This window comes from Clarias gariepinus, chromosome 8, assembly GCF_024256425.1.
Source record: "Clarias gariepinus isolate MV-2021 ecotype Netherlands chromosome 8, CGAR_prim_01v2, whole genome shotgun sequence".
In the NCBI taxonomy this organism is placed as follows: Eukaryota; Metazoa; Chordata; class Actinopteri; order Siluriformes; family Clariidae; genus Clarias; species Clarias gariepinus.
The window spans coordinates 16,856,251-16,883,640 of record NC_071107.1 but is presented as its reverse complement, the minus strand read 5'-3'; the positions used below and the strand labels follow the sequence as shown (position 1 = coordinate 16,883,640).

The window sequence follows — 27,390 nt, the reverse complement described above, 5'->3', positions numbered from 1 at the left end:
CCACCTAATTCTGGTCAAATGTTTTTGTAATTACTTTTTCCATTGTCTACAAGAAAAAAAGGTTTAATCGTATTATTGCCATTACTCCTTTAGAGTTCATTAGGCAGGGAATTTATTACTCCTAAGAATGGTTAATGAGTTTGTAGTTTATTTTAATGTTTATTTTATGACTAAATCTTACTCAGCCACTAAAATTAGATTTTTCCTTTAGATGTGATGGGTGTGGTGCCTTTTACTGTAAAAGCATATCCTCGTCTATTTCTTCCTGCTGTTCAATTTATATAAGCTTATCCATGTTCGAAAGACTGTGAAATTGATATTTCTGACCTTTGCAAATCCTGGAATGAATATCAGCATCTGAAGTATTGTCCCTACTACAATTATGCAATACAAGAGAATGTTCTAAGATTAGAGAGTAAAAAAAGCGAGCAAGCGAAGCATGGAAGCTAGATGAGACATGAGCGCATAGATGAGACACACATGACGAGAACCCTTCACATAAATCACATCCAAACACATGTAGTGAAGAAATGGCTGCACAAACACATGAAAATGTAAACTTACGATGGTTTGTATGCTCAACAGAAACCTTTTTATCTGTTTGAAAGAAAATAAAAGAAAATGGACAAGAAACAAATGTGTCATGCAGTCAGAAACTTTAAGATGATCTTAATGAAAATGAGACAACAAACAAAATGAATGCAAAATGATAACACATTTAGTAAATAAATCATCAGCAGCACATCTGACAGAGCAAGCTAAAATTAAAGTTGAACATGCATAAACTGTGAAGGAATCAGTGAGTAAATGAAACAGTGAGTGAGTGTGTGGGCTGCATTATTAATGACAGCGCCTGCATGTTCAGCAAGGCTCTGTAGTATAAAACTGGCTCGTCCACTGCACACTGACTATCAGAATAAATCTGCTTCAATCCCTCAGTGTTCACAAGTTAAGCACCTTGCCGCCTAAAATATGGGCATTTATCCGATTCACTGTCTGCGCTCTAAGTTTCAGAAGTAAGCATAATCAACTCCAACACAAACACCTACACAGTGCTACTGCTATTTCGAGTAAGAAGATCTGCCCTTGCAGCACCAATGTATTTTCACAAATGGTGCTCAGATGAACATCTACAATAATCTTCAAGTTTAAACTAGGCTAAGAAAGGCACTATGAAATGTGTAGCTATTAAATTTAGTAAATAAATATTTGGTGAATTAACAGAGGGTAAAATTTATGTTGTGTTATTAAGTAGCATTTTTACACGCCAAATAAACTCCCCCATGCAGGCAGTGGTGTGTGTTTGTGTGCGCATGTGTATGTACAGTATGTGGTTGACAGAAGTAGTGGGCAGAAATACTGAACAGACAGTCATGTCTGTACTGAATTGCAGCTCAATATTTTAACCTGCAGCTCTACTGTATGAGTGCATTTGTATCAAAATTCCAGCTTATCAGTCTAGTTCTGAATGCTAGAGAGATTTAGTAATAAAAATCTCATTGGAACGACTAACTTTATATTTTCTGCTCACACTATGTGATCTCATGTTTATAATAAACTGTCAGTAGAGATATTTGCACATTATTTTTTACTAACCAGTAAATGGAACCTATGAAACATATTATAGAACATATGAAATGTGACAGTAATGGCCACAGTAAAATGAAATGCATGGTGGACCAGTTGGGACACTTTGCTTCTGGAGTAAAAAGGGGGCTGTAAACCTGGGGGTACCTGATTGGTGCCTGTTCCTGTATTAAACGTTTAAAAGACTTGGTCTCTCCTAAATCCCCCATGCATCAATAAATCCATAAATCCACTCCCATGAATGTTTAATTAAATTATTTGTGCACATTTGTAGTGTGAATGACATTTGGCCTTCTTGGTTAATGAAATGGAGTCATGCAATATTGTAGTGCTTAGAAAAGTTAGTTAAATGTTATATAAGGGTTTTATTGACTCTGATGCAATAAATGCACCTGTGTTGAATGATTTATTTAACAATTTATCTCATTTCAATTTACTTCTGTTAAAATATTAAAATGCTTCAAATGTAACCACTTGTTTATTCTAAAGAGAAGTATTAATTCATTTGGTTATAAACTATATTGAATATAATATTATATAATTAGGGTTATATCAGGCAAGTGGTGAATTACAACCCTTCCATAGTTGAATTACTTACTGGAACAGTAATCAGCAAAGCTATTATTATTTAACTGTATTAAACACATAAGCTGTATGACATACTAGACAATTATACTGGAAAGCAAACACACAAACTTTAAATGTGGAAAAAGTCTATTTTCTGTTGATTTTAAAATCTTAAAGGGACTGTTGATTTTTTTACAGTCTGCCTTGAATCAAAGCTAAGGTGACTATAAGTACCATACGTCTTGGTCGTTATACATTTTCCTGCTCTGTACACAACCATGAAATTTGTCATCCGGAACGTGAGCACAATGTGTAAAAATACTAAAACATTTTTTTAAAGCTTATCATTTCAGGAAGACTCAGCCACCAACATGAGTAATTCAAGTACAGTTATTCTGATTGCCCTACAGGTTAAAATCTTTTCCAAACCACACCACTGTGAGCTGAAAAGATCACAGTGATCTTGATCTCGGCCTAGTGCAGGATCCCCTAAACATGCAGTCTTTGCTTGTGTTTGGTAATTTACATTGAAACCACCATTCGGGCAGAGAACAGGAGCACGCTGGGGTTCAGGTGTCAGAGGATGCATGATGTTGTCCGGGTCTAGTGTGATGTATAACGCATGTCAGGAATGTGTCTTTCAAAAACACAATTAGCACCCGCTCACATCATTCACCAGATGCAACTCTCTGCTTAGTGGGTGAGGAGTTCCTGGTCCTCACTGTCTCCACAATTCACTGCCATTTATAACAACAACTGATCACTTACTTCATTTCATTTGTATATGGTTAGCTGTTTACTGTCATTTATATCTCCTGGGGGCACATACTGTACTGTAGCACTGGTCTCAAAATGCCAGACCTCTGTTCTGTAAAGCCCACTTCCACTTTAAAACTGATTTTTTTTTTGCCTCTTCCACTACTCCTCTTTTACTGCCAGTTTACAAGCAAAAACAACAGCAACACTCTATTCAGTCCCTGTGCCTTTTAGGCAGAATGCCTAAGTGTAAAGAAAGCGCAATATTCCTGCCTTGTACAGGGTGTGTGAAAGGATCTACTGAGGCATGTTGGTGTACTGTGTGTGCAAATTCTTCAAAAAACTTGTTTCATTAAAAATATTTATTTTATTGCCTTGGTTAATCGTTCAATGTATTTTTCTTCTTTTCCATATATTCCCTCTCCCCTATTTCCATAGGGCGACAAATACATTCACTGAAAAAAAAAAAAACCTGAGGTAAAAAATAAATGGCCCATGGCATGGTACCTATACTATATGAGGCCCAGTGGTTGGAAACCTCTGCTTGACTGAATATGACAAAGTTGCAGTTGGCAAACTGTCGAAGTAAAATCCTACACAGAACTCTTTAAACTCTCTGCTGCATAATTAGTTAGATTGCTAAGGGACTGTTAAGTCTTTTTAAATTTGGCAGGAAGTGTAGTGTGTCTTTAACACTATTGGCTGTTGTGGAAACCAGTCTATTCTTGACCATGATGCTTCCCTGACCTCTTCTTTTAAAAGAAGAGGTCAGGCATATGAAACATGTACAATACATACCAAAAAGGTGGCCAGTCTAAGTATTAAAAGCATCAGGCATATAAAAACATTTAAGTTCAGGGAACCAGATAATGAATTGTCAAGTAGATTTTTAAATCTGAAAGAACAGAGGTAAACCTCTTTTCATTTCAGGAAGAAAAAAAACGGTCAGGATAAAATCATTAATGATGTAATTAGAGATCACCTAAACATTTGAAGTTAGTAAAAAAAATGGATAGTAGAAATTCCAGGTATGTTTAATAGTGAAAGAGCATTTGCACACACAATGCGATGAGAGCTAAAATGAAACAGCTGTTACACTTATTAGTGAGAATAAATGTAAAAATGGTTCAATTTGCTGGAGAACATAAAGATTTTTTTGACCAAGGGAAAAAGGTAATGTGATCTGATAAGTCCAGACTGACCCTTTACCAGAGCAATGGGTGTGTCAGTGTAATAAGGGAAGCACATGAGGAAATGTACTCATCATGCATAGTGGCCACTATGACCTCTTGAGGTGGTGTTATGATCTGATTTTGCTTCTGTTGCAGAGATCTAGACTCAGCTATGTTATGTGGCAATAAAATAAAGTGAGCTGATGACTTGAATGTACTGAATGACCAAGATATAACATAAATTGATTTTTTTCTTCCATAATGGCACTAGACATAAATTGTGACTGGGTTCTAGATGCATGAATCATTTTAACATGTGATTGACCCACTAAATTGTCTCCTGTGATCAAAGCTGAAGATGGTGGACCAAAATATTTTGCCCCCCCTCCTCCCCTAAAATCATGTGACTCACAGCGAGCACACAGCCCCTCAGTGCAGTTCTTGCTCTCCATCATGCTGCCGCTGCAGTGACGTCCTCCGTTACGTGGGGGAGGATCCTGGCACTCACGGCTGCGGTAATGAGTGCACTCGGTCCCACACGCTGACCACTTAGCCCACTCTGTCCAGCCTCCATCCACTAGGGGGCAACACACAATGATGAGCACATAACATAACTTACTACTATCTCACAGCAAAGCTTCCATGAAGACTCTGGAGAATTGTGTTACTGTGTAGGTGTGAATTTGAGAATAAAACATCTGGCAAAAGTGAGTATGATTATATAGTGCTTTTGTGTATATAAGTGAGTCAGTGATTGACAAGTGTCAGTCCGTTTCACCTGGACAGAGGGTGGTGCAGGTGACTCTTTGAAAGGGAGAGCCCTCGCAAAAAGCACCCCCATTAAGTGGTGCCGGATTGGTGCAACTACGTGTCCGTCGCTGCCAGCCCCGCCCACAACGTGCATTACACTCTGACCACTCTGTCCAGGATGACCAGCCTCCACTCACTGGGGAAGAACATGCACGCACAGACACACACACACACACACACATACACACACACATTATGAGGCATGCAATGATGGAACCTTCTAGATTCACTCAGACTTCCTGTCAAAACAGCAGCTGGTGTGGCAGTGTACTGTGAGGCGAATGGTCCAAGTTAACCACAGTAATTGGACAGGGAATGAAACACGGACTCTTTCCACACCATAAATTTGAGTCATATGTGTCTATTAGAGTTTGACGTACTGTCAAAAAGTCTCTAGAAGTTAAATTTTTTTAAAAAAATATAAATAACACTACTGTAATTAATACAACAAGCAAATTCTCAGCTTAGTGATAATTTATAAGCTGTTTCTAATAATGACCACATATGACTAAATTGACAAAACTGACATGTGGAACTTTTTACATTTTTAGAAGCAAGATTATTTGGTTCATTACCATAGACGATGAGTGTAGCAGTGCTGCTGCGTCGCTTGGCAACCACATTTCGGGCCACACATGTGTAGTTAGCAGTGTCAGAAAGACGTGCTTGCTTGATAATGAGGTCATGGTCGATTGTTATAAGAAAGTTCGAGTCCTGTACAGGATCAACAAGCTCCTCATTCTTCAGCCACTCTACCTGTGGAATTATAAAAAAAAAAGCTACAATTTACTTAATACAAAATGTATATAGAATATGTCCATAAAAGACATGTGTCACCTGCCCCTGAATGTGCTACTTCTAAAAATTAAATAGCTAGTGCAAACCTATGCTTTTTTGAAGGTTTGGTCAAATCCTCACAAATGCTTTAGGAAAAGTTGCAGATAGAGAAAAAGTATGACGATGACAGATGAAGGACGGCGATGATGTGAGATGATGGATAGTGATTCCTATGTGTCACTTCTCAGGCAGGTGACAATAAAATAGCTGGTGCACATTTATAGAATTATACCATATCTATACAAGCCAGTTGTCCAAGACAGTGCATACACTCCATTAGTTCTACATGTACTGTAGAATATAGCAATCATATCCTGCACAGCTTGTTACTGAAGTAAGTTTAGTGAGGTAGCTCATAAAGGTTGCCTTGTTGCAAAGGTTACGGAACACACATTTGGTCTCCCACAACAAAATCGAAGTGGCATCTTATGATTTTATTCGGTGTTATAATTTCCCCCCTCCCCTGATTTTCTCCCTAATTTAGTCATGTCCAATTTATCCCTGTCACTAGGGGGCTCCCACATTAAGCTACTACTACCACTCAGTCGGAAGGACCAAAGTCTTTCACATGTTTCCTTCGAACCACGTGATGTCAGCCGACCACATCTTTTCGAACTGCTTGCTCACACACGCTATCCGCTCCTTCCGCTTGCGTTAGCTCAAAGACGCCCCTGATTGGCTGTAGAGCTGTAATTAATGTGGGAGCACTAAGTACCTCTCATCCCTCCCCTCTGAGAGAGCTCGGCCGATCAGCTCTTTCTAGGCCTCCAACTGTGTGTTCACAGCATCACCCGGGAATCGAACTTGCGATCTCCGGATAATAGCACTTTAGCAATTTACCCATTATTCGGTATTATCATTTAGCCACATGACTAAACCTCTGACTGTTACAGTATATTGGACAGAATTAAAGAAATGTTTAAAATAGGTAAACAACTAGTGCACATCTATGCTTAATGAAAAAGGTACTGAGCAATTCCATGCATTACATTCCATGTTTTGTTTAAAAAAAGTTTTTTTTTCTTTTGTTTAAGCTTAAAATGTATAATTTTTTTCTCTGAAAAACATATATTAGAAAATGACTAACTCAAATCTATGCTTCATAATCAGGATTCTTTAAAGGTTTGGTCGAATTCCCATGAATGGTTTAGAAGGACTTTAGGATAGAAGAAAAGTATGATGCCGCTGATGCGGGATGGTGGATAGTGATCCCTTGCTTCGCAGGAAGGCGAAAGAAAATCTTGCATTCTAAAAATAACTTGAAACATTTTAGCTTAGTCATTACACATTTGTATTATTTAGGGAATTGCTGTCTGTTATAACTTATTGTACAAGTCTGATTGATTGCCAGCAACCGCAAACACACCTCAAGCTACATCAGAGGTATTTGAAGAGGTGGGAGACACTGCTGTGCTGAGCTGAACGGCTTAACCAGTCCGAAAAAATAAACCAATAAAACCAACCGGACTGAAAGATTTAAAAGAGATGTTGTTGAACAAACGTCAAAATCATCTGCAAAGAACAGCCAGAGGTGCAGCAGAGTATCTCCAGAAATGATGCCTGAAAAATGATGGTTTATACAGTGAGTGTGTTCACAAGAGGTTGTTGCTGTTAAAGTTATAGTTTTGTTAAAACCTAGACAAAGTGCATTTTTAAAACAGCATAGTCTGGAGTGTATTTTTCTTCTTCTACCACACCAAGTTACCAACAAATGCAATGTTTAATTTATTAATGAATCACGTACCTCACATTTTTGGTTTATTAATAAATTTAATACTCTGGAACGGCTAAGAGACAAGTAAGTTCCTGTTCTGAAATGCGATATAGCTACTGTTTTATAAAAAGTCATTCCCACTATAGTCTCTCTCTCTCTTTCTCTCTCTATGTAAAAAAAAGCAGCCTGTAATTTTACCAAAACGTTCTCTGTCTTGAAGACTAAACTTGAAGATTTTGACTCTTGCTTTTTGCTTGTTGAGTTTTCATCTTTTTAAACTTTTTATGGAACACTCTTTCCATAAATATTCAGTTAATTTCTTTTTTTTTTAAATCACCAGATCAATGATTAAACATTTTTTCATCTATTTATTATTAGTCTTAGACTATAAAAATCATCCAACTATGCAATACCCCGTCTGTAAGGTGCTACTATAGAAACGACAACATATTTGACATTTCCAAGCACATTATTATAAACCCATTATTTATATTGTCTAAGCCATACTGTTATACAGTACAAAAATAATGCAGACTTACTGACCAATCAGATTCAATCTCAACCGTACCAGTTTTGTTGTGGTATGAAGGTATTAAAGTATTGCAAACCACTAATCCCCTTTTAACAGACAGCATATAATAGAGGAGACTGCGTGAATACTGTACTCAGTTTGGCTGAGTATATACGTTATTTCATCTGTGAGCCTAAGGTACGTGAAACATTTGGAGATATGTTTCAACATTACAGTATTATCTTGTGTGCTGTGAGCTGCACACCAAGCAGAATAACAGGAACCGGAGACACTGAAAGAATCCAAATGAGAGAGGAAATGAACACATGCAGGAAAAAGATGAGGAAAAGGAATCAAGTTAATGTACCTCAGCAGGTGGGATCCCTTCTGGTGGGCGGCACTGCAGCAGAACTTCCTGTTCCAGACGAACCTCCCTGCCGAGTGGCTCCTGCTCAAAGTTTTTCCTGAGGTCTGCACAGTATGACAGGTGGTGAGAAAAGCTTTTAAGAACACTAGCCAACAAATAAGCTAAAAGGTTCTCCAAACTTCTGTTGTTTTTTTTCTGTTTAAGTCAATATTGCTTGATTTAAAATACATCCCTGCAGGATAAGTGCATGTTATAATCAGACTTACATGCAATGCGAACGTAAGCGCGCCGGCTCTTGGTGGTACCCGCGGAGCTCCAGGCTACACACTGGCACCAGTAATCTTCCAAGCCAAAAAGCTCCTCAACCTGAACCCTGGACACTGAAATGTCTACTTCACGCACCACCAGACCTGAAGCACAGCCACACATATTAACCAGTGTATTACAGTAAAGGCCCACAATACTAATGATCTTGTTTTGTTGTTTATATTAAATGCCACTTTCTAAAACTGTTTTGACAATTACTATAAATGTCAAATCCATCCATTCCTCATTCACACCAATTATCCTGGGTATACTGTAGACGTACATTGGTCTGGAGCATATCTCAGGCACTGTGAATCAGGGCTCAAGGCAAAGCATACCCTGTATGGGGAGCCAACCCCATTGCAAAGAACAAACACACACAGTGGCATAAGTTGGGCAATTTGGACATTCCAATTAGTCTATAAAGCATGTCAGAGCATGTGGAAGGTAAACCAGCAAACTCCATCCACAAACCGAATGTCAGATTTTAACCCTCAACCCTGGCAGCATGAGACGACAGTGCTAACCACTATATCACGATGCCACTCCAAAAGTGTACAATAAATATTTAAAAATAGTTGGAAATCATATAAACTAAACACATTCTTTTCTCAACAAACACTCACCTCTTTCTCCTGGGAAACTAAAAAGGGTTTATGTGGCTTCCTGTATTCATACGGTTCCCTATATTTGCCTATTTTATGATAATCATTTACAAGCTGAAACCCAAAATTCTAAGTGACCATTTTCAAACACTGACTATTTGTCATCTCATTATTCAATTCCTTCTTATTATCATTATTATGACGGCGGCATGGTGGCATAATGGCTAGCACTGTGGCCTTGCACATTCCTTGTGTTTGTGTGCGTGTTTTCTGCATGCTTGGAGGCTTTTCTCTGGGTACCTCGCTTTCCTCCCACAGTTCAAAGACTTGCAGGGTATTTTGCAGTTTCCAAATTGCCTGTAGTGTGTGAATGTTTTTATGTGCCACGTGTTTGATTGGCACCCCGTCCAGGATGCACTCCACCTCATACCCTGAGTTCCCTGGAATAGACTCTAGGCCTTTCTCTGACCCTATATACTGTAGGATAAGTACATGTATGCATGTATTATTATTATGTGTACCCCCTTAATCTTTATATTCAACAGTGCAATGAGAGAAAAAAACTGATATCAGGGGCTTGGTTGTTGGTAGAAAAAAACAGAATAGTATAAACATAAATAAATATATATTCTATAAAAAAATAAATTTTTGATGAGAAATATCAGAGTAGAATAGAAAGATTGGTTTAAACTGACAGAAAGTCTGTTGTAACACTGTGGTAAAAATGACATTTAGACCTGCACTAGCACGGGTCAGATGTAACACTATTATCTGTTCCGAATCTTTATTTGCCACCTATATTTTTAAAAACAGAAAAACAATATCTTTGAGTAAGAGAGCAGACTGTCTGTATGAGAGTGTAAGGTACTGTACCTGTGACCTGATCCAGGCTCTCTCTGGTGACGTGGTCGTTCTGGTTGACCCACTCGCCGTTGCATTTGAAGTAGATCTGGGTGGCGGGAGACGCTTTGCAGGAGAGTTTCACTGGTCTGTTCTTCACAATGAACGTGTCCTCCGGCTCGCTCTGGAACTCGGGCAAAGGCTCAGCTGGCGCAGAGGGGAAGGAGTCCGGCAGAACTTCGCTGTAGTCACTGCCATCTAAACAGAGACGAGAGCACAGAAGCTGTTCAAGTCCTATGCTAGTGACTGGAAGATTATGAGAGACCTCAGACCTGCCTCGTGGCAACGGTTAGAGCCGCATACAAAAGGTCTCCTTCCACATTTTCACAGTTATTACTGCCATCCATCAGAAAACTCACTGCCCCCCCGCCTCCACCAACTGTGATCGTTGAGACCAAAACTAAAATCAGAAGGTGTTGTTTAAAACGTGTCTCGAAACATTGAGAAATTTGTTCTTCCATTTATATTCTTGCTCAGACTTCTGGTGTATATTTATAATTAAATGTCTATGAATTATTATTTTATGTTGTGAACTGTGAGTTGTTTTTCCTCCATCTTGCCCAACACTGACAACCCAGACAGTCTCCTATAAGAGGACGATTAACTTTGCTTTGTCATACTGTAGATTTTGTCTACCAACACACCATTAATCAATAATGTTAAAAAATACCAAAAAGTGCTTGAGATACCAGTCAATAAAGTACTGACTCAGAACTCAGAACTGTAAGCTTCCTTTCTGGACAGAATATGCTAAAAGGAACGTATACATACAAGATGGTAGTTATGTGGAGCAGAACTGTACTCATGGCAAAAAAAACAAACAGCAAACCATCATAAAAGGGTGTGAGAGTCTGTATCTGTAAGTCTGACATTTTTACTCTAGAGTGGCATCAGAAGCCTAAGTCTCTCCGGCTCAGCGTCCCTGGGGAGTGCAAAGAGGCACTGAGCATGGGAGGGACAGGCTGACCTTCCATTGAAAGGCCCAGTGATCACACATTATCTGCTGACATTTCCCCAGTGACACATCTCTCACAGCGGTGCAACTCATCCAGGGTGCTGTGCATGGCAGAGCCACAACGTGCTGCGTCCTGTCACATCCAACACCACAGTGCTCTTAACCTTTTAGCCAACAGCCAAGACATTCACACACACACACACAGACACACACACACACACACACACTCATACAGTACAGTACACGTAGCTCATCAGCCAACCCAGATGTGGGCTGGAAACAAGTATACCAAAGTTTAAAAATCTCCCTTTTTACAGATTTGTCTTAATTTAAATCGTGTATAAAACAGCTTCTATAAACCAGGATAAATCTTGGGGATAGTAATTTTGAAATTTTTGGTATTAACATAATCCACCAAAGAATCTGTGTAATATTTTTAGGCCAATTTTATGTGCTTGATGTAGCCATTGTAGGTCCATTGTGTGTAGATATTAAAGTGGTATTTTGCAATGATATGTATAGCAATATGAAATAAAGGTTGATATGAAGCTACATATATGTTGCTTCAAATCTGAAGAGATTCAAATTTAACCTAAAATAAACAAAAAGCAGTTTTTTTTACTGAGCATTTACTGAGTCATTCACTATATAACTACTATTTCTAAACAAACTTTAATAATTCACTCCTACCACACAGGATGCCAGTGTGTGGGAATAGTTCAGAGGGTACCAGCTGTAGCCTTATAAATAAACGCCATAAAATGCATTCCTGTTGCACAATGCAGTTGTGCACTCGGCACATAGTCGGTAAGTCCAACGTGATCTGTTATGGCTGATTGACCGGTGCATCTCTATTATAAATGGAATAAATCTTTTAAAAATCAGTGTGGTGTCAGTGTGGCAATATGTGAATCAGTACACAAAAGAATCGCGATTCATAACTGGATAGATTTTTCCCCCCATTTCTACTGAACACTTATGATTTCATTGTGAATAAAGACCTAAATATACTTATACAATATGGTTGCTACTGAGAAACCATTCCAGCTTTTGTTAGTTAGACATACTGGTTGGAAAATGCAGTGGGAGAAATGCCTTATAAATGTCCCTATGGGTTTAAAAGAGTTTTTTTTTTTTTATCTATTGCTGGTTACCGGTTCTAATTAGTTAGAAAAGTGCACATCCACACAGGGGTATTCTAGGGCAAAAGCAAACATGCATGATCTGAGCCTTATTTCAGCTGTAAAACTAACAGACACATTATGGAGAATAACTGATCAGCTGTAACAAATCTTACTTCATCTTCATATATATATATATATATATATATATACAGACCTTGGTTTAGTTTGGAATATTGACATATTTTACTCATGCAGACACCCAACATTCAAATCATTAGAACAAGAGGTCAGTTAGAGCAGATTTGTCCTTCTGTCATGTCCTCCACTCACAAACCTAATACAGGAATTTATATGCTTGTGGTTTTTGAGTGTACCTTTATGGAGAACTAAAGACTAGAGGTGTACTGTATAATCTTTTATTTAAAAAAATAATTAAATCACTGCGTCTTTAAATGGCATAACACAATGTGATATTTATTCACATACTGTATGTAAAGAGGTACAGTGGAACCTCGGTTCACAAACCTAATTCCTCGTTGCTAAGTTCCAGTCATAACTCGATTTTGGTATTGACTGATTCAGTTTTTTCTAAAGGAATACATGTAAATGGAATTAATTTGTTCTCCATCACTATGAACCATATTTAACTTTTGTTTGTTTATATAACAAAACACACAAGTTTAGTGTTTGGAATGAGAGTCCCCCTTCCATAATGACACTGGGTAATTCTCCTTCAGGGGTTTTCTCTCTTTTTTGTTTCTTGGCCTCTGTTTCGTATGTGGCAGCCGATTTCACTAAAGATCCAGAGATTTTTTTTTTCTGTGCTGCACATAAAGGACATCGCATTATCGTTCATAAGGCGTAGTACTCTAGCAAAGGCTTGGACATCATTCCACTTTGCACAAAATGCTTTTATCATGTGCGCGATTCAGGACCACGGTCTAAGCAAAAACGTTGTTCAGCTGATAGTGGCAGCTTGGGATGACGGTTTCTGGTCGTGTTCTGAGAAGGAGCTTGTGAAGAAAAAAATTAATTTTAGGCTAATTTTTTGGTCGTAAAAAACGATTTGCTCGTACTCCGGGACATTCGTTAACCGAGGTTCCATCGTATAATGAAAAGAGAGAGACTTTAACTATTAAATGAGATTAGTCCTGCACAATCAATTGCACAAAACTGAAATCGCTACGTGGACATATGCAATTATTTAATCCCAAAAGACTGCAATTTATTACAGCAGTATATGCCTATTTGGGAATTTATGTAAAAGTTTGTCAATAATTTAAGTATTTGCTCTCATTATGTATTTGCACGTAATGAGATCACTTGTGCCATTCTTTGCTGTTATAGCCTTGATAAATACATTTAAATGCAAAAATATACAGTATATTTTAATAGTTACATAATACAGTTTAATTAGCAATTGTAATATGTCAAAATAATCATAACATGTTTTTTTTATTAAATTGCGCAGGCTTAAATGAGAAAAAATTAATGTAAAACTGTACATGTATAATAATGTAGATATCATCATATCACGATGCTTAAAACACAAAAGATTGTAGACACCAGTCCATTACATATTTTTGCTTTTTGAACTTCCCATTCCAAGTGTAGTTTCCTATGCTGTTGTAATAAGCTCCACTCTTTTAAAAAGGGAGTCATATGAATCATAGGAGAAGTTTGGTGTGCAGTCAGGAATTGCACATCATCCCAGCGATGTTTATTGGAGTTAAGTTCACCGCACCATGGCACCGAGGCAAATTGTGTCTTCATGGACCTGACTTTGTACACATGCAGGAACATGTTTGGGCTTCTTAGTTCCAGTGTAGGGAATTTGATCAGATGCACTGTGAAGCAGCATAAGCAGGCTTATCTGTTGGCTTTGTGTGTTTAGAGAACGTGCATTTTAGCTTGCATCCTCCCTGTGTCACACTTATTGTGTTATAGTAGGCTGGACAGACACTGTGCAATTTTTATCAATAATGTATGAGTAGTTAACCCACACCATACATTTTAATCCGTCTTTCCGCATAGTCAAAAGCTATCTGCTCACACTGATAATGCATGCTTACACCGTACAATTAAACAAATGGGTTTGTTTGGTGATAGTTCCTGTACGGATAAATTCAATAAAGATGAAGATATGTGCATTATTCATGTGTCAAAAACAGAGAGCAATCATGAACTCAAAAATGTTAGAGAAAACTTGGTAAGTCTGTCTGTTTTGCAGGAGAATCGTATGTGGATATGTGGATGTGGTATGTAGAAGTTTTCTTGGTGTGACGCAACCAGCTGCTTTTTTAACGAGCATATGCAGAGTCCACCAAGCTACTGTAGGTTTGCATCACAGAACGCACGCCACAAAATTTGACCTCTTGTTTGTGCTGTGTGGTGATGCTAATGTCTTGGTAATCATACAGATGATTCACATGGAATTGCAGACAAAAAGGATTATGGACCTACTCACGCTGCGGAGCGCTAACCAATATTTCTTATCCATGCATCCAGTCACTCAGGAGCCAGATCATTCAAAATTCAGAATGATTATAAAATTAGTCTGGGTGAGAGAGGATTGCAGCAGGCAAAAGTGGAAAAAATAAAACCATACTGTATGTATTATGCAATTTAAATCAGATAACGCAGTGCAACAATGAAGACAGGTAACGGGGTAAGATCAGGATTTATCAACAACATAGAAACATCTTATTGTGTATTCTGCAGAGAGAGCAGTAGCTGGAAGGCCAGTAGAAGGTCCTGGCTGGAACTGTCATTTCCATTATGTCTCCATATGTGACAGCACTGTCCTTTATACCTCACGCAGACACACAGGCAAACACACACACACACACACTGTAGCTACAAGCACAGACTACATTATCTCCTCCTCCACACAGTTGTCTGGTCAAACCCGACACACTCCCAATCTGCAAAAGCTACACTTATACAGCGCTCAGTACAATAGGTGGAATTCACAAAGAGACAGTCAATTGAAATCACTTCATGTCACAAACATGCATTGTGTCAGTGACTGAGTCAGCCTGCTCGCTCTCTCCCTCTCTTCTTATTTCTCATTCGTTTTCTTTATCCTCTGCCTTCAACTGTCATTCTGTGTCTTCTCAGGCTTTGACTTCTCTGTCAATAAGTAATTGTGTTTCCTTTTTTGCCATCGCTCACTCCATATTGATTGTTGTACTCAAAGGTGTACCCCAAAACACTCTCTCTCTCTCTCTCACACACACACAACCACAGAGAGAGAGAGAGAGAGAGAGAGAGAGGGACGGGGAAAGAGATGGAGGGAAAAGTGTGAATAAATGAAGCAGAAAGTGTGAATCGGTGTAAATACACAGAAAAGTTGGTACACGCACGTCAAGCTGATTCATAATTTGTGCTCAAATCACTGCTTCTTTTGATGCACCCCTTACACACGTTGATGAACACGCACCATTGCATGGAGTGTGTACACACATATGTGTGATTGTCTGGCACCAATCTGGCAGGAGGCACTCAATCTAACACTGGGCTTGGCCGTGTGGGCTCGATGCATGACTGAACACCAGTCAGCTCTGTTCTGGCAAGCCTAACCATCGATCAGTGTGGAAATTGAAGTGGCTGTTTCTAATTTAGTTTTCGGGCTGGGATGAAAAAGGTCCGCTTGAAAAGTAAACAAAGGCAGGTCTTACTGTATATTCATATGCAAATGAGCCTTTCCTTCCTCAGACCTTTTGAAGGGTCACAGAAAGACAACATCAGCTCACAACAACATTACTAAACAGTTTAACAGGTTTTAGGATAAATAGAACAGCAAGGGAAAATTAAAATGCTAGAAATGAAATGAATAAAATCTAACTTGCTTGTTTAAATGCACAGAAAAAGACATCTCAGAAAGTAAAAATGTTTTGACCTTTGTAAGATTTATCTACTATTTTCTGTGATAAGATTACAATAAACCAAACATCTAATTATAATTACATTTATGTCATGCCATTTTAACTATGCTAAAGCCTTTAGCATTTATGTATTCTATCAAAGAAATTTAGCTTCTGTCTAAAAAAATCTTATCAATTGCAAAGTTATCTAACAAATAGTGAAAAAAAATCATACAGTATGTACCGCCATTTCAGAAAGCTCAAATTATTGACCTACATCTAGCAAAGAAAATTATTCAAATGAATGGAATTGGGCTAAGAATTATCCAGTATCCAAATCCTTGTGGTGGTAGCCAGTGGAACGGGTCAGCATTACCTACCAGCACAAAAGTGGTCGACTACATGCAAAATTAACAACTAAACACTCTTTGGTGTTTAATAATTCTATAGCTAAGTTTCTCTATATACTATTTCTTTATTGTATTTCATAAATTATTTTTATTATTTCTACTTTAAGGTCGTATAAGAAGTTCACTGCATATCGTACTGTATATGACTATGTATGTGACAAATAAAATTTGAATTTGAATTTGATGCGCATTTTGTAGGTTTTACATTTTTATGTAAAAAGGTCATTCCATATTCTGGTAGCAGTAAAATTTACATGGTTTGAAAGTAATAATAACATTGGCCCTACATAACATATCAGAAAACCCAAACGCACAGTTTAATGTTTCCCCCATTAGTACACACATTGACCAATGCTGTGTTGCCGGGTCGCTTGAGTTTTAAGTGTTAAACCTCCTAATTAAAAAAAAAAAGAGCCAATTTACCGCGAGAATCGGTGTGCACACGTATGGCCGTCAGTATGACCTTTTTATTCTTTTCATGGCAGATGGCATCCACTGGATTTACTGCCTCTCAGTACACCGCTCTCACAGCAGCAGAATAAACAGGTACAGGAGTGCGAGAGGGAACTGTCCACTAGCAGTTACTCGATCGCTGATGGCACTATTCTCCCGGCCAGATTTTTAAAATGGATGGGCAAATATACTTGGGCGGCCTGCCAGAGTATACTCTACAGTATGTGTGGGAAACACTGCATTATTAAAACATGAAAGGATAGTGCTGAACCATCAACTTTGCAGAAGAAATGTGGTCAGAATAAAATCATGAATTTCCATGGTTGGTCATTGCAAAGGTTTGGACTTTAGAATGATGTAAAAGGGTCAGTGCGCAAGCCTCTGGAGGCAGTGTTATGATCTGTGGTCGCTTCAGTTGGTCAGGTTTAGGTGAAACAAGGTTATGTGGCAATAAAGTGCAGCTGATGACTTGAATGACCAGCATATTACATAAATAGCTTTTTTATTTGCACCTTTTTTTGGAAGGCAAAGTATTTGGGATATTGTAATCCTACAATCAGATGTACCAGTGACAATTTAACGATATAGAAAACATTTCTGGATAAAGAAAATTCAAATAAATTATAATAATAACAGTATTAATAAACATCTTCTTGCATTCATGTCTCCAATCTCCCCCAAATTCTAATGGATTGTTAATCCCATATATTATCCTTTTTTTTTTTTTTTCATTTTGCAAATATGAGTGTTTATGACTGATAATACAACACTTCGAGCAGAGGAACTGATGCTAATGAGAGCGTAGCCGTAGATGGGAGCAAATTTAATTAACCTGCTGCTGGGAGACAGAAAAAGAGGTGCTCCTGGCAGCCAAAAGAGAACACACATGGTTTGGAGCGCAGCCACAAACCCACAAATATCTATCACAGCCCCAACCGGCAGCCCACTGTTTGGCTGGAATGACTGAAGCTCTCTGAATAGAGACAAGCTCTTAAGAGGCCTCACTGCAAGTCTTTTATTACAGTAATGACAGTCAGCAAAGTGGCTGAAGAGCTTCCTGACTCCTAAAAAACCACCAATAACAGGCACAGATGCAAATATGCTAAATATTTATAAAATATTTACCTACATATCGCTTAAATATTTGTGCATACACAACATTGTTTTAAAGCGAAGATAAAAGCTACATGCACGCACACACCACATGCACATAATGCCTCAGTATAATTCTGCAAGCTCCAGAGTGTCTCTAGATAAACCACCACAAACAACCCCTGTGTCTTTGTCTCTTATTCTGCTTCTTCCTTTATCCTCAGCTTTTACTCGTGTATATAAAAGTCAAAGTCACCCTGTTTTAACAGATTGTACTGGGTTAATACATTATTTCATCGGACAATGCCAAGCTATAAAAACTGTCTGTGTGTGTATGTCTGTGCGTGTATATGTGCTTATGTGTATTATAACTCTCTACATCTGAACCTCAATGAGATATATTCAAGCAAAGGACAAATAGTGAAGTATAAGAGAAACATAAGAAAAATAATAATAATAGTGAAGGATGCTATTCAGCCATGCATTGAATGCACATTTGCAACTTCACAGCAGGAACCATGATGGTTATAATATTGTTGTAATGATGTTGTGATGACATCTACTGTACCAACAAAACAACAATTTTTTATTTATTATAAATTAAAAAATTATGTTGCGGTACAGAAGAATGAATAACTCAAGTACAACTTTGGAAGCAGAACAACATTTCAACTTTTTTCACGAACACAACAGCTTCCTGAACACACTGCGTGCATCAGCCGTAATATTAACACCACCCCCAGGTGAACTGAACAACACTGATTATCAATTAAATATGAGTAAACGTGGTGACACGATCACATGTACCCACAGCTCGTCTATGCCTGTCGGGACCAAAAGCAGGACAATCTGGTCCAGCCCCAAATTAAAACCAATGCAGCACAAATTGATGAAAAAAGTTCATACCGGTAATGCTATGAACAGATGCTCCACAGCTGGCTTAGCAGACGATCAGTGCAAGTTTGTTGACCCGGCCTCTAAATTCTGCAGCTCTCATTGCAGAATTTCTCAAATCCGATCCATCCAGGCTCCATGCCTCGACCCACAACACTCAAAGAATCCGCTGCTTACGTCCCAATGCCAGATACCACAACACACCCCATAGATCTTGGGAGTCATGCCCCGAGGGGACAGAGCTGCCCTGACACAAGGGAAACCCACATGATATCGAGCTTAATGTTTGCCATTTTAATGTTACGCCTGATCAGTGTATCTCTTAGTGATGTCATGGTACCTCTTTGTGTTAAATTTTCTTTCGGAAATAATACAGTAAGCTGCATCTAGGCTCCCAAATTACTATTCTGTTATATGGTGTTTGTAGAGTATTCAAACTCCATCATAGCTGTTTCACAAAACAGGTCTCAGACATTCAGGGTTTTTTTAAACCCTTTTGGCTGCTTTCCAATCTCAGTAAATTGTTGTTGTCAGGTATTAGGATGAACAAAGGTCCTCACAAGGATAGTAAGACAACCCTCTGTGTATGTCTGCGTGTGGGTGTTTGTGTGTGCTATTCACAAGGTGACAACCACCTTTAACTGAACCGATTAAAATCAGTGTTTAATTAACAAGCAATTCATTAAACAAAGCCTGTTACTGTCAGCGGTGGTGTAAAGTAGTGTAAAGGCATTAAGAGTGAAATTCACACAGCTGCTTTAAACTAAAGATTTACACTAGTGTCAACCTTACATTCACACAACAAGCACGTCAATGTCAGCCTGATCTGAGGTAGTGTGTTCCTCTGCTGCACAGTACATGAACACACAGAACAGAAACCTACACACACAGTATGACTGCAGCTCAATCCCTGCTAACCGATATCACCCAAATGAGGATGGGTTCCCTGTTGAGTCTGGTTCCTCTCCAGGTTTCTTCATGTACTGCTAGCCCAGGGAGTTTTTCCTGGCCACCTTGCTCTCGGCTCGGGCCGACCTGATAATTAGGATTTATACATATTTCCTCACACTTTTTAAAACTCATTATTATATTTTATTATTTCTGTAAAGCTGTTTTGTGACAATGACTACTGTGAAAATCACCATTTAAATAAAACCGAATTCAATGAAATCCTGTAAAAATCTCCTTAATTAACTGATGACTAACAACAAATACATATGAGCTTTAATACAATATTTTTAGTTATTTGATATTTGTAATTATTTCACATTTCAGAGATCAAACCTACTAACAATCTCTTCCATCTACCCATATGTAAAAAGTAAGATTAAGTAAAAAAAAGAAAAAGAAAAAAGAACACTCTTTGGTGTACAAACATGGCACTGCTGGTGAGAACATGTAATCTTTTTGACACAGAAAACCAGAGTCATGCCATTTGTGCCATTTTTTTTGCATCACAATGTTTTAATAAATGTTTATGGGGTCAGAATTGTGCAATAAGATGAATTGAATTGTATTCATTTTAACCAACTATACAACCAGAAATATGGGTCATTTAGGCATTGCACATTGTGTGAGTCACTCCCGTGTTCTTGGTTTGATGTTTACCCCATAGGACTTCTGTATAAGCATTTATGTACTTTTATTTAATCAGTAATTGACCAATACTGTGTTGGTCTGTGTGCCGCTTTAGTTTTAAGGGTGATTAATCTTACAGATTTTTTTTGTTTGTTTTTAAAGAGCCTGTGCAACCGTGAGTATGCCCTTCTTGTTCATCCGCCGCATTTACGTCCTCTCGGTACACCGCTCCTGCAGCAGCAGAATAAACAGGTAGAGGAGCAGCAGCTTGAGAGGGAACTGTCACACACACGCTACTAGTTAATCGACTGCGAATGGCATCGTTCTCCCGGGCAAATTTTAAAAACAGGTGGGCAAATATACTTGGTCAGCTGTCTATGTGCTTTGGCGGCCCACCAGAGTATACTCTATGTGTGGGAGACACTGCCGCTGACATCTGAGGTCTTTATACACCAGTGCGAACTAAATAAGGACATGGCAAGGTATGTAATATATTTTTTTAAATACACACAGCACCTCCATTTAAATAGTGTGCTCTGTAATGGACTTTTACTTTTTCCCCACAATCCATCTCTCCCTCATATCGTCTCCTCCCTCTGCATCGCTGTCAATCCCCCACTGACGCTCCTTCACACTGAGACTGAAGTAGAGCATGAGAATGAAGTAGTGCAATGATAAGGCTTATTATCACTTCAAACTTCTCTCTCTTCTTCCTTTCTCTCCTGCATACACACATACACACACCCACATACACACACACACACACACCCACAGACTGTCATGCCTCTGAAAATCATGTGTTACCAAGCTATTTTTGTCCTCTACTTTTGTGAGTGTGTGTGTGTGTGTGTGTGTGTGTGTGTGTGTGTGTGTGTGTGTGTGTGTGTGTGTATGTGTGTGTGCGTGCATGTCAGGGATGCAGTGACAGAAACGCTTTGCTGGGTTTTTCAGCATGTTTTATTGACAGGTATGCTTCAAGTCACTCTACCCGTAAACATCTTCAAGTGCAAGTGACATGCACACACACACACACACACACACACACACACACACACCACAGACACACAAGTCACTGGGGACAGTGGCGGGGTTGGTGGGGTGTAAGCATAAATATAGATTATGCAAACACACAGACACACACACTTCGTGTGCACAGAAGCACGTGATAAAACATGTCATGGCCTTTCTCTAATGACAGACACACCCCCCCGTTGCAGTCCTGTAATCATCACTAATGATGTGTCTAAGAGTGTGCATGTAGTGTCTGTATGAATGGACGTGTGTGTTAACAGCACCCAGGGTGCTGGAGTCACACCCTGAAACTTGACAACGTTCTCCACACTTATGTGACTAGACAGTTCATCGGGTACTCCAGTATGATCATACTCATGTATGATTCGTGTGTGTGTGCGTCTCAGCTGAGCACTGAAACAATTATACATTTAGAAATGATTGTGAGCTTCAACATGTCGCTCGGGATTTGCATAATCTAAGGTTCTTCCTACGTAGAGCTGCCACATTTAAAAATAAACACTCGTGAACTGATGACAGAAGTGTATACAGTAAATGGGGTGGGAAGCTCTTCATGATGATAAAACTAACATGTTATGTGACTGGGAAAATGATTGTCCAGCAGAGAAAATTATTGTGCGTAGAGAACGAAATGTTTCATCATAGGATGAAGAATAATCGTTCTGACTAAATCTGCACTTCAGGAGAACAATAGTGAACAAATCCAGGATTTCTATGTTTAACATTGTTTGGCACACACACTTGAATCGTGGATTAACTGCAATGTTTAACCATCATAGTACGAAATTTAATCTATTAGAAGATGTACGGTGTTATATTTGGGCCCATTTCTCAGAGAAAAACTGCACAAATTATTGTTTCACCCACTTAAACTCTTCTCTTCCTGTGGTGCTCAAATGGGTTGCCAGACCACATCAACAATCTCCCTTATACAGTGCCGATTAAAAAAAAAAAGCCTAAGACCAAAAATAAAACCAGACCAAATCATATCTGTACTAGAACTCATACTTAGGCCTAATTATATGTGGACATTCTTTGTTTCACTAAAATATGTCTGGATGTTTATTAACAGGATACAAACTATCCCAATTATTATTAATATATATTTTTTTTTTCATTCACAGTTGTTCAAGTACGTTTTTACTTTGAACAACAGAAAAAATACAATGATAAAGACAGCCTGTGTCCACATAAAAAAATATATATATTTAAAAAATCATAAAGTCAGTATTGAATACTTTATTTCATGGGTCAATTTAAACACCTGGACATCTGGCCATCTTGAAAGTGTGTCTTGGAAGTTCCTTGTTTTAAGTGTGTATATTATGTTCTACAAGTAATTAACGAAAAGCAAAATAACCTACTGGCTAAACAGCGGAGCACTTTCAGTAAGAGAACTCTGCAGCTCCGCTGTCACAAAGAACGCTACAGGAAGTCTTTTCTGCCAACTGCAATTAGACTTTACAATAACTTTGCTCTGTGTCAAGAGAGGGATCTCCTTCTCTGACATCACAATAAATATGTTCATATTCATTCTGCCTTCAGTGCACGATGGCCACATCCTTCGTTTATTGCATCCTCTTTTTTATTAGTATTTGCTGGTTATATACATGCTGGTTCATTCTCTCTGTTACTATTTGCTGGTGCACCTTATGTACAATTTTAATCCCACCTGTATTTACAATCATCATGCATGTGTACATACAGGCAGTATTTTCATATTCATATATGATTTGATAGCATTTTTCTACCTCATTAATGCACCTTAAATTGTTAACAGTGTTCATTGATGCACCTTAATTGTAATTCTATCTATCTATCTATCTATCTATCTACTTTTTTCCCTGATGATCTGATCTGTGTCTAAAAACTGCGATACAATCCAAATTGTGTGTTTGTGATCCGTTTACAGAGTGACATTTTTTGCATTGTTTTTAATGCTAGCTTGATTAAAATTACAGTGTATAATAATAAATAATGACAATCTGACATAAAATAACAACCTGCTGCTGGAAAACAAATCATAATTTGGTAAGAGTTACATAAATCTCCAAGCACAACTGACTCAAATGAGTCGAGTTGCTTTACTCGTAAATATTTATGCCGAGCCGCAAATTGCACATAATGGCGTGCTTCTGAAAGCCTGGATGAGCGTTTTCTCTCTCTTCTGTTTACGCACATGCACAAATGTGGAAAAACAAAAGCTTTTAGATGATATACAGTATATATCATCTGAATAAAAAGCACCTTTATCAAACTCCTAAACCATACACACACAGAGGCCACGCCCCTACACTGGGAATGACACAGAAAAGCATGGAGCAGGGGAGATAAAAACACACGGTACTTATAGTAGTAATAAAAACAGATGGGCTTCAGCTGTCACACTTTACTGAGACACCCATATTGACTGCATTCAACCTTTCCCAGGTGTGTTGAATTGGTGCTGAGACATATTGTAAATATTGAAACCTGTTTACTTGTACTGTATAAAAATCTAAGGCAGCATTTTTACAAGTCCTCCATAAGATGAATATCTTCATCACTTCGACAGGAAACATAAAGGTTTAATCAATATGTTGTGTGTGTGTGTGTGTGTGTGAGCGCTCTAACCTTCATTATGAGGTGCACAGGGGAACCCGCTCTGACCCATTGCCAGCGTGAGAAATGTATGTTACATACTGCTCCAAGAGCTCCTATAAACCTCTCAACTCCTAAAAAACACACTTAGCTGTGATGATTATTTAGAGTACAAATTCAGGGATGTCACGCTTAGAGCTGTCAGACATTAGTTTACTGTTTGAATATTATTCTAAAATAATAGTATATAATATTTTTTGTGTCTGGAGGGTTTTATTCCCGCCTTGGGTCCGTGTATATGCAGTTTGCATGTTCTCCTCATGCTTGCTGGGTTTCCTCCGGGTACTCCAGTTTCCTCCCACAGTCCAAAGACATGCAGGTTAGGTTAACTGGCGTTTCCAAATTGCGCGTGTGCGCCCTGCAATAGACTGGCACCCTGTCCAGGGAGTAACCCACCTAGTGCACTAAGTCTCTTGGGATAAGCAGTATAGAAGATAAACAACGTTGAACAAATGCTCCTAACGCTGATGTTGCAAAACCTTCAAAACCACCTTAATACTTAAAACTATTTATGCTGTAAGCAGTAGCATACCGCAGTGATATTTTCTAATTAAGTAAAGAATTAAGCACAGTTTTGTTATCACACTGTGTGTTTGCCTTGTAGCCAGAATTTCTGTCAGAGCCATGCTGTAACGGAAACTTAAACACTTTCTGCACAGAACTGAGAATAAAGGATGTCGTAGTAGAGAGAAAATCAGAGTCCCAAATGCATAACAGCAAAACCTTGAGGATCAGGTGCAGGTGTGCTGTTGAAATATTCATCTGTGTGGATGAGCTAAAGATGTCCGATCTGGATTCTTGCTTACATTATGAACTCAGGGAACACATGAAGCAAGTTAATTACCAAGTTAACACCGGTCTCAGGGTCCCCCCCAAAGTGTGTGTTAATGCTCGCTGAAATTCTGTACCCCTCAGCATTATATATACCACATTCTCCTTTGTAATTCACTCCTCCTGTAAATAGGCTGTTTCCGTTTCTATGTAAAAGAGACACGGCCCCCCAGAAACCAGCAGTGCTGCGCAACAAACTGGGGGAGGATGTCTCTTATATGAGGTCACATTAGGGGGCATTTTCATTTGGCTTGTTTAAGCTCTGGCCAGTACAAAAATGGATATATTAATAATTACATTTTCTCACAAATTGTATACACTGGAAACCCATTTGAATGTCTAGACATGACTAAAATGAAATGCACAATGATATGAGGCTTGATGACAATGTTTTTTTTTTACTTCCTTTGAACTACTGTATAGTGATAAAAAACAAAAAAACTATTCTAACAATGATTGAGCTACATTTTAACATCTTTGAAAGAAAACACTAGTCTAATTTTATAAAAAACAAAGTGAAACAAATTATGTGCATATATAATTGGACTATAATGTTAGGAATATAAATAAAAATATAATAGTAGGAATTCCATTCCATTCTATTTATTGTCTGGGAGATTTTGTCAATGTAATCTGGCAAAGCAGATCGCAAAGCAGAGTTTTTGGCCCAAATATATATCCATACAGTGGCAGTAACATTTTACTTTGCACTATGATAAATAAGCATTGCAAGTAATATGTGGTACATGTGTGTGCCAAGAAAAGAGGAGCAAAAAGTAAGAATGATGGCTCGATCGCAGTTTATATATATATATATATATATATATTTAAAAAAACCATGATTCTGAAAAAACATACTTTCTGGATCAAAATGTTTTTTCTTTGCTCAACAAAAAGTGGAAACCTTTCCCTCTACATGTATAAATCGTATAGGAAATTTAAAAAAAGGATGTTTATATAGAATGTTTATTTTAAAGGTTGTCAATAACACGGCAAAGTGTGAAGTTCTACGTGAGGAGGAGACATCTGTGGATTGAAAGAGAAGTGGGAGAGGCACTGGGGCTTTGCTACTTGGCAGGTGAGGTGAAAAGCGAGTAAATATGAGCAGAAAAGTGAAGTCCAAGAGTGTGTGCATGTGCGTTTTTATGTGAACTGTGTGTTGGTGATGACGTGTGACTAATGTGTACGTACATGTGTGAAAAAGAGAGCATGACTACACACATGTGGAATTAACTTCACAAAGCCTCCATTATACATCTGTGTGAATGTGCTTGTGTATGCATGTTTGTGCATGTGTGTGTGTGTGTGTGTATGGTTAGCGGATAAGAAATTTGGGGTTGCGGTGTCCCTGTCTTCCTGCCTGTGTGTTAGAGCACTGCTAGAGGGCGCCACCCCCCACTGAGCTCATTTATCAGCCCCATCAATAACTGCCCCGCACCACACCGCCTTTCCTCCACTGTCTCCACGCTTCTCTCTACGCCACACACCACCTACGGCCTGGGAACCCAGCACACACCCCTAATGCCATCAATCTCACTCATACACAGAATGAAACGAAAGAAAAAGAAAGAGGTAGAGAGAGAGAGATTATAAATACTATAAATAGAATTATGAGTGGTATTAGAATCAGATGCTGATTTAAAGTGTCAGGCTTTTAAGTTTGGAGCCTTAAAGGAAAACCTCGCCCTGAAATTAAATATCTTTATCTCCTGCTAATCTTTTGGATGCAGCAGTATTTTCATAATGTTGATGTTTAAACATTTCTAAATAGGAATCTTAGCACAAAATATATTGCTAAAAAAAACATTAAGGCAACACTCAGTCCTGGTTTGACTCGAACACCCTGCATATACGAGAAGACGTATTCGAGGGATTTTTTATTTATTTGTTTATTTTTTCTTCAGTATATATCTTGCACCACTGAGAAGCAGCCGCTCATTAAGAAGATTAATATCCAAGTCGTTCGGGGTGGATTTTTCTTTTACACTAGACAGACAAGGCTCCACATTTGTGCTGACGGCAACGTAAGACCTGACAGAAATTTAAAATGAATAATCCTGGGGTTGTTGGGGACACAGTCGGGAAGCAGCGCTCAAATCCCGTGTGTCTGCGTGCACGCTCTGCACAGCTGTGATGCTAATGTCATAGAGCTGCTCTGTGTATGTGTATCCCGTGTGTGTGTGTGTGTGTGTGTGTGTGACTGGTTGTCATGACGCTCTGCGTGCCACATGCAACTGATCTCCCAAGAGGCCTTTGATTCACACTCAAATCACCATGGAGCACAAGGCTTCTGTTTTTTTTTTTCTTTCTTCTTCTCCACACTCACTCCTCCCTCGCTTCCTCACAACACAAGTTATGACCAAACAAAATAATGAGCAGTAAT

The 27,390-nt window shown here is 38.5% G+C and overlaps 1 protein-coding gene across 1 annotated transcript in view; it reads right to left on the bottom strand.

Moving 5' to 3' along the window:
- unc5b (unc-5 netrin receptor B) overlaps window positions 1-27,390 on the bottom strand; it is a 73,270-nt gene that overhangs the window by 10,911 nt on the left and 34,969 nt on the right. Inside the window, exons 2-7 of the mRNA XM_053502671.1 lie at window positions 10,106-10,330; window positions 8,588-8,731; window positions 8,322-8,425; window positions 5,468-5,648; window positions 4,861-5,028; window positions 4,495-4,659 (exon numbers count right to left, since the gene is read on the bottom strand). Coding sequence (XP_053358646.1) covers window positions 4,495-4,659; window positions 4,861-5,028; window positions 5,468-5,648; window positions 8,322-8,425; window positions 8,588-8,731; window positions 10,106-10,330 — 987 coding nt within the window. The remainder of the gene's footprint in view (window positions 1-4,494; window positions 4,660-4,860; window positions 5,029-5,467; window positions 5,649-8,321; window positions 8,426-8,587; window positions 8,732-10,105; window positions 10,331-27,390) is intronic.